Source organism: Lucilia cuprina, chromosome 5 (assembly GCF_022045245.1).
Source record: "Lucilia cuprina isolate Lc7/37 chromosome 5, ASM2204524v1, whole genome shotgun sequence".
In the NCBI taxonomy this organism is placed as follows: domain Eukaryota; kingdom Metazoa; phylum Arthropoda; class Insecta; order Diptera; family Calliphoridae; genus Lucilia; species Lucilia cuprina.
In genome coordinates this window covers 8731161-8740670 of record NC_060953.1, presented here as the reverse complement: position 1 = coordinate 8740670, position 9510 = coordinate 8731161, and the positions used below count along the sequence as shown (strand labels likewise).

At 27.2% G+C, this 9510-nt stretch overlaps 1 protein-coding gene across 1 annotated transcript in view; it reads left to right on the top strand.

The window, feature by feature from the left end:
- Positions 1-5572, top strand: part of LOC111686005 (putative phosphatidate phosphatase) — a 16921-nt gene extending 11349 nt beyond the window's left edge. Inside the window, exon 2 of the mRNA XM_046952607.1 lies at positions 1693-5572. Within this exon, the coding sequence (XP_046808563.1) occupies positions 3483-4484 (1002 nt within the window). The 5' untranslated portion in view covers positions 1693-3482 and the 3' untranslated portion in view covers positions 4485-5572. The remainder of the gene's footprint in view (positions 1-1692) is intronic.
- The last annotated feature ends 3938 nt before the right edge of the window (positions 5573-9510 follow it).

Here is a 9510-nt window from a genome sequence, read left to right as displayed (position 1 = left end):
TTTTTTTTTTTTGTAAACCAAAGTAAATTGTGCATTTTCTAAGTTTTTTTCATTTAGCCATTATTTAACTTCAAGATCACCCAGATAAGATAATTGAGAGACAACTTGCGACAATAATAACACAAAAAAACATCTACAACTAAAAAAATATAAAACAAATATACTCTTTAATAAATAATTTCGTATAGAAGTACGTCTTTTTAGCTAAAAAAATTTAGCACAATCATTTTATATCATTAAGAGCAATAAAAATTTTAAATTTTTTTTGTTTGTTTAACTTTTTGGGGACACAAAATAAACACAAAAAAATGCAATTTTATACTTAAGAAAATAATAAAAAAATTGCCATAAAAATGCTTAAGAATAATTTTATTAAAGACAGTAAACAATCGCCTGTTTTATTGGCGTCAAAATAAGAAATGTAAAATATAAGAATAAACAAAAAAAAACAAAAAAACACGAAATGTAAACAAATGTAACAAGTGTTAAGAAGGTAAATAATACATAATTGTAATGTTATAAAATTAACAAAAACAAAATGATGTAAGAGTGAAATAACTTTTTTAAAAATAAATTTAATATATGAGAGAGAAACTGAAAAGAGTAAATGTGTAACAAGTGGAATAATGTGATGTTTTGAATGGAATTAGTTTGCATTTATGATGAACGTTACATATCTGTTGTAGGGTATTCGGTTTTAAACCGCAATATTTATTACACCAATCGATTAGGTAGCACTACATCGATTATAAATGTAATTATATTTATTATTAACCACATTCTCTACTTCTCCTTGTCGCTATCAAAATCACAATCCAACAACCGTAACCAGAGCTAGTGCACATAAAGTGGCCTCAAATTTTTATCACTTAAGATATACTGACCCAATTAGGAAAACAACAATTTTTCAAGGTGGAAATAGAAAAAAGTTTAAAGGAAGAGTTCTCCGCTAACTAACTAACTAACTAACTAACTAACTAACTAACTAACTAACTAACTAACTAACTAACTAACAAACTAACAAACTAACAAACTAACAAACTAACAAACTAACAAACTAACAAACTAACAAACTAACAAACTAACAAACTAACAAACTAACAAACTAACAAACTAACAAACTAACAAACTAACAAACTAACAAACTAACAAACTAACAAACTAACAAACTAACAAACTAACAAACTAACAAACTAACAAACTAACAAACTAACAAACTAACAAACTAACAAACTAACAAACTAACAAACTAACAAACTAACTAACGAACTAACTAACTAACTAACTAACTAACTAACTAACTAACTAACTGACTATCTATCTATCTATCTACCTATCTATCTATCTATCTATCTATCTATCTATCTATCTATCTATCTATCTATCTATCTATCTATCTATCTATCTATCTATCTATCTATCTATCTATCTATCTATCTATCTATCTATCTATCTATCTATCTATCTATCTATCTATCTATCTATCTATCTATCTATCTATCTATCTATCTATCTATCTATCTATCTATCTATCTATCTATCTATCTATCTATCTATCTATCTATATCTATTATCGTCTTTGACATTATGTATAAAATGTATTTTACTTTTTTAATTTCAAATATAAAACTATGTTTCTCTAAATTTTAAGATTTTTTCGTAAATTTTCTCATTCTCTCTCTTTCTTTTCAGTGTAAACCGTCCTCGTTATTCATTTGCAGACTACTTTAAAATTTTTTGAATCCTCCATATAGCTTCATAAATTATAGCAAAAAAAGGCAAAATAAATTAACAACATTATCATCATGATGAAGTGTATAATAACAATAATGACGTTGATTACTACCACCAAACTACTACCAGCAGATTACTCCAACAATATATTTAATAGTCATTTTCATTAACGAAAAAAAAGCAACAAATTAAAACAGAAGTCATAAAATTCAACGCTATTGGGACTCACTGGTTATAAATTTGTAAAATTGTATTCAGCAACTGAAAAAAATACGTTTTTGTTTTTCTAAATCTATAAAAAAAACTACATGATTTTAATGAACAGAACTTCAGTCTAACGACAGCAAACGACCCTGCGACTACAACGAAAACTACGACGCGCATCGCTGACTACGAGCCTGCAAAATAATTGTAAAGAATTTTTTTGAAAAGTTATTACTGAATCAGCAAACGTAGTGAGCGAGTAGTTAAACGTCATAATAAAAGTGATCGTGTAAGAGAGTGCAGTGGATTTACTAACAATAACAAACGAATTTTTATTAATAAAAAAATTGGAATTTTTTAACACGAAATAAAGAAAATTTTAACAAAAATATAAATAATTTAACAATTAAAGTGAAAAATTAAGAAGCGATCATAAGATTTTGTAAAAACAAAATATGGTTCATTTGCCCTGAAAATTTTAAAGAAATCTATATCGAAGACAAAAATATACAGTGACTAAAAGAAACCTTAAATAACGTATTAGTTTTGTTGAATAAAAGTGCTAAGAGAATCGAAATTCTTAAGTGGTCAAGAGACCCCTACGAAATATCAACCTTTTAAAAGAGAATTATAACAGTTTTAATAAAATAAAGAAATAGTATAACAGTTTGAAATAAAAAACAATAAAAATACCACTTCAATAAGAAGACAATTAAAGTGCAATTTCTAAGTGGTCCAAGGTCCCCTTTAAAAAATCAAATAATAGTGTAAATAATAAGTGATTGTACTGCAGTTTTAAAATATTAAAAAAAACAATAAAAATATTAAATTTCTAGTAGAAAAGCACTAACTGGAGGTGAAATATTCAAGTGGTCTAAAACCCCCCTTAAGAGTTTAACATCTACAAAAGAATTATAAAAGTTTGAAGCAAAGAAAACAACTAATACTTTCAACAATCATTAACAACTGGATAATCATCAAAAACTCAACTATTTGTGGCAAATATCATAAGTGGTCAAGAGACCCCTTAACACATTTGGGGGAATTTTAACAGTTTTAATAAACCACAGTATTAGCATAACAATTCTAAATAAGAAATGTATAAAACTTATTTCTCAAAACAACAATAAACTAAATTTCAAACTTCATTAATACATGGTCCAGGTGCCCCTTTAAAAATCCAATATATTAAAAACCTGCAAAAGTGTAAATTAAACAGAAATTTAATAACACGGGCAGCATACATTGAACTTTAAAAACTCTTGACTTAAGGGCAGTTATTTCTAAACAATCCCTAAACTAAAACTAAAAGTTGTAAAAGGTCCCCCTTTTAAAGATTAAACAAATAAAAGCGGTTTAAGATAAACAAATACTAATAATTCCCAAAAACATCAAGAACAAACCATTACAAACAAGAAACTTCCTAAGAAAAGTGAAAAATCTTAAAGCGCAATAAGTGGTCCAAAGACCCCCTGAAACTAAATACAAATTAAACTTTAAAAATTTAACATTAAATACCCAAAGAAAAAAACTCTCACAATAAAATGCAAACCTCAGCTAACAACAACAATTGCAATACCGCTCAATCCTCGGAAAGTCGTAGATTACTGCAGCGCCTTTTACTCGATCTCTTGATCTTCATAGTGCTCATCATACCCATAGTAGTGTGTGAATTTGCTATAGAACCTTTTCGACGCGGTTTCTTTTGTGATGATGAAACCATACGTTATCCCTTCAAAGGCAATACTATAACCCCTATAATGCTGGGTTTAATAGTAGGCCTACCACCGGTAATAGTGTTGGTTATAGGAGAATATGCGCGACAATATAACAAGGGACAATTGAGTAATACTCGGAATATATTTGGTCGTCAAATACCCACCTGGACGACTAATTGTTTTAAACAATTTGTATACTTTTGTTTTGGTTTACTGTTGACGTTCGATGCCACCGAAGTGGCTAAATATACTATTGGACGTTTAAGGCCTCATTTTATGGCTGTGTGTCAGCCCCAACTATCCGATGGCACGACTTGTAATGATTTGATTAATCAACATAGATATGTAGAGAATTATTTTTGTCTCGGATCCGGTTATACTATACAAGATGTTAGACAATCTCGTCTCTCTTTTCCTAGTGGTCATTCGAGTTTAGCCTTCTATGCTTTAGTGTATATATCTTTATATCTGCAGAAAAGAATGCACTGGCGTAGATCGGATTTGACAAGACATTTCATTCAGTTTGCCCTCATTATGCTGGCCTGGTTTACTGCTCTTACTCGTGTTATGGATAATTGGCATCATTGGTCAGATGTTTTAGCGGGCTCTTTAATAGGGGTCTTGGGTGCCTTGATTACTGCCAATTATATAAGTAAATTCTTTAAATCGTCCTATAATGAATTCGGTTCTTTAAGATTGCCAGGTCTGGCCAGACAAGATACTTCAGCGACATTGAATGAGGTGCTGGCAGCTACTCCACCGCCCTATACAATGAATCAACAGCCGGTGAATGCTTTTACAAATGAAACGTACTGCACGAAGGTGTAAGGGTCCGAGGGGTAAGAGTAGGTTTTAAGAGTTTTGACTATATATATATTGTGTAAATAGTTTAAATTGGAAGTTAGTTAAAAAAAACAATAAAATTCAAGAGGGGAAGTGGAGAAGCTAAAGGAAAACTGAAATTTTTTTTACCATTTTTTTTCCAAATTATGTCAGACATTAATGTTATGACATGCCATTATGTCAGGCCTTTATGATGTAACATTACAATAAATTTAAAAGCAATTTTAACAAATATTAAAAAAAAACATAAATTTCGTCAGAATAACTTGATACTAAATATTGATGTTATGACATGACATTATGTTATGAGATTTATGTCATGATATTAACACAATTTAAAAAGTAAATTTAACAAAAATTAATTAAAATCATAAATTTTGATAGAACAACTTGATAAAAAACATTTATGTTATGACATGACATTATGTTACGACATTTATGTCATTAATACAAATTGTTAAAAATATTTTTAACAAATATAAATTTTATAAATAAAGTTACAACGAAATATTAAAAAAAATGAAAAAAAATCGTGACATAAACTTATCTAACATTTTTGTCATAACATAACTAAGTTTTCTTTAGTTGTCATAACATAATAATAGTTTTGTAATTATTAATATTAAAAAGTTTTCAAAATTTCGTAAATAATTAAAGCAAAAGTTATAAATTATATTCGTTAAAGATCTGCCATTTGTTTTAACATAAAATCTCATAACATTTATGTCATGACATTGTGTTGGATTTTAAAAATTGAATGTAAATGTAAAACAAAAAGGCTATAAAAGAAATGTTTTGGGATTTATGAAAAAAAATCTAGTTTTATTGTTCAAAATGTCATAACATGAAATCTTGTAACATTTATGTCATAACATAATGATTTTTTAATAATAAAATTTAAATGTTAAAATTTCGTAAAGAATTACGACAAAAGTTATAGATTATTATTCATTTAGGATTTGCAATTTGCTAGAGATTTGTTTAAACATTAAATCTCATAATATTTATGTCATGACATATTAAAAAGTTTAAAAATTCAAACCCAAATGTATAACAAAAAGAAAAATAAAAAAAATGTTGTGGAATTTAGGAAAAAAATTTAGTTTTATTGTTCAAAAATTTTAAAATATAAAAGTCTCTAACATTTATGTTATAACATAACAGAAATTGTAATAAATTAACATAAATATTTAAAATTTCTTAAAAAATTTCAGCAAAAGTTGTAAATTATATACTTATTGAGAATTTGTCATTTTTATTTTAACATAAAATCTCATAACATTTATGTCATGCCATAATGAAAAGTTTTAAAATTTAAACCCAAATGTAAAACATTTATTCAAAAAATATAGTTTTTTTGTTCAAAAATGTTATAACATAAAAGTTTTTAACATTTATGTCATATGTCATTTGAAAATGTTATAACATAAAATCTTTTAACATTTATGTCATGACAAAAAAAAAACTTGGAAATTTTTTATTAAAAATTTAATTGATTTAATTGGCAATTAATAAATTTTCTTGAAAAATAAATTTTTGCTAACAAATCTTGCGACATCTCATAACATTTATGTCACAACACAAAGATTTTGTATAAGAATTCTATATTAAGTATTAAACCAAAATGTAAAACATTCCAAAAGTATTTAAGTATTAACATCATAATGTAAATTAGTTTTATTAAGCAACTATCTTTACAATAAATATGTCTTGACATTAAACATATATGTTATAACATATTATTTTTGTAAATCAAAAAAATATATAAAAAATGCTAAAGTTTTCAATAAAAAATAAGTAAAAACTCATTTTTCTTCCTTCCCCTCTTTAAACACAACAAATTATTTGTATTATTCCTATTGGTATTATAACTATTATGTATTTAAATTATGTTATTTGTAAAAAAAAAATTATTACCAAACTGTATGTCAACCATTAATTATCTCATAGTATTATTAACTTATAAGTTTAATTTTGTTTATTTTTATAAACAATGTTTTTTTTCCAAATTGTATAAATTAGATTTTTAATACCATTGTTTTCTAAATGTTAAATAAATTGTTTAAGAATCAAATGTAAAAAAAGCCGCCAACAGTTTTTCTGTTCATAATTTTTTTTTGTTTGTTAAAAAAACCGCAAAAAGTGAGTCATTTTTATTATGGTTTAAATTAAAAAAAAAGAGTTTGGGATCACAAAAATTATGACTATAGGTAGAATACTAACATAAATTTCATCATTTAATTATATCTCTAAAATTATCAAACAGAAAAGGCAAACAAATACAAATAAAGGGAAGGGTTTCAAACTGATAAGATCTATATACAGAACAGACTTACATATATTTTTATAATAACTGTTGTGTTTTCGAACAAAAATAAAAACTTAAAAACAAGGTTTTGTTAATTAATTAAAAAAACATACTAAAGCAGTTAATACCCGGTTAGTACATGTGAATCAATTAATATACATATATATCATTTATTGTCTAAAGGGAAAATCCCTCTAGATAATTTTGATCGAAAAAAAATATTTCCTAGCAAATACAAATTTTTATATAAATGTATGCCAATTTTTATCTTCATTTATATTTAAAAAAAAATTTGCAAATGTAATTCTAATAAAAATGAAACATTTAGTCTACACGTGTTGTTGTTACGTGCTTTTCTAACAATTTAAAATCTTCGCAAACAATTTTCAAAGTTAGATCTGAAATTGAACTGAAAACTAGAACTGAACAAGAACTGAACTAGAACAGAACTAAAATAGAACTAGAACAAAACTAGAACAGAACTACAACAGAACTACAAAAGAACTAAAACTGACCTAGAATAGAACTAGAACAGAACTGGAACAGAACTAGAACAGAACTAGAACAGAACTAGAACATAACTAGAACTGAACTAGAACAAAACTAGAACAAAACTAGAACTAAACTAGAACTGAACTAGAACTGAACTAAAAATAGAACAGAACTAGAACTGAACTAGAACAGAATTAGAACAGAACTAGAACAAAACTAGAACAAAACTAGAACAAAACTAGAACAAAACTAGAAGAAAACTAGAAGAAATCTAGAAGAAAACTAGAAGAAAACTAGAACAGAACTAGAATAGAACTAGAACAGAACAGAACTAGAACAGAACAAGAACAGAACTAGAACAGAACTAGAAGAGAATTAGAACAGAACTAGAACAGAACTAGAACAGAACTAGAACAGAACTAGAACAGAACTAGAACAGAACTAGAACAGAACTAGAACAGAACTAGAACAGAACTAGAACAGAACTAGAACAGAACTAGAACAGAACTAGAACAGAACTAGAACAGAACTAGAACAGAACTAGAACAGAACTAGAACAGAACTAGAACAGAACTAGAACAGAACTAGAACAGAACTAGAACAGAACTAGAACAGAACTAGAACAGAACTAGAACATAACTAGAACAGAACTAGAACAGAACTAGAACAGAACTAGAACAGAACTAGAACGGAACTAGAACAGAACTAGAACAGAACTAGAACAGAACTAGAACGGAACTAGAACAGAACTAGAACGGAACTAGAACAGAACTAGAACTAGAGCAGAACTAGAGCAGAACTAGAACAGAACTAGAACAGAACTAGAACAGAACTAGAACAGAACTAGAACAGAACTAGAACAGAACTAGAACAGAACTAGAACAGAACTAGAACAGAACTAGAACAGAACTAGAACAGAACTAGAACAGAACTAGAACAGAACTAGAACAGAACTAGAACACAACTAGAACACAGCTGGAACACAGCTAGACCAAAACTAGAACTAAACTAGAACTGAATTAGTACTAAATCAGAATAAGATTAAAACTAAACTAGGACTTAACTTGAATCGCTCTACCACTTTTTGTCAACAATGTAGACACTATGTAAATTATGTATTTTACTCCATATATGAAAGATATCATTACTTTCTAATTTTATATAGTTGACACCGTGTAAACGATGATTTTACATTGGGTAAAAAAGACTTTTTATTTATTCTTAAAATTTCTTTAACTTGACTACTTCTAAACTATTAATTTCTATCATAAAATTTCAATTAAAGCCCGTAAAAAACTCCCAGGTTCATTAACCTTTTGCTACTGTCTTCCTGTCTGTCTGCTATTCCTTCACTCTTCTTACTTTCTATCATTCATTTATTTATTTTATTACCTCGTTATAATAAAATGAGATTTGATTCGGTTACTTTGTACCCATTTTTTATGACAGTTTACATGCGTCGATATGTTTGTTTGAGAGATGTGTAATTTTCTGTAATTTTATATTAAAATTTTTTTATGACTCTTGTCTCTTGTTTTCATTAAGTGTAGTTAAAGCAATTAAATTTTATAATTGTCATTAAGTAAATTACAATTTTATGTCTCTGCTTAAATGTGTAAAGAATGCATTATTATGTTTTGGTTGCTTGCAAGCATGTGTAGGTGGTTGGGGTTTTTACCCCCGAAGCGTTCTCGAGAAACGTGAAAACAATTTAAACAATGATTAGAAATAAAACAAGGAAAATCTTTTGTTTGAAAATGAGTTCTGTATTTAGTTTTAAAATTAACTCAACGTTAAAAGTGTTAAAAATTTATTAGCAACGTGATTTGTTACACCTGTTTTTAAGCGTAGAGATTTTATGAACACAATTCTATGGCATACTTTTTGGAGGTAGTAAATAAATAATTGAAAATAAGTTAATTATGATTATATTGTTTATTTCTTTGCTATTTAAGAGTGTTAAAATAAATGTTTTAATTACGGCATACTATATCTCATTAAATCATATATACTTATTTGGGAATGGTTTAAAGAAGATTTTCCGGAGTTGGGGATAATTTTATAATTTGTTCTGTTCTAAGCTAGAACTCAATCAGAGCTGACCTAGAACTGAATTAGAACTGAACTAGAACTGAACTAGAACTGAACTAGAACTGAACTAGTACTGAACTAGAACTGAACTAGAACTGAACTAGAACTGAACTAGAACTG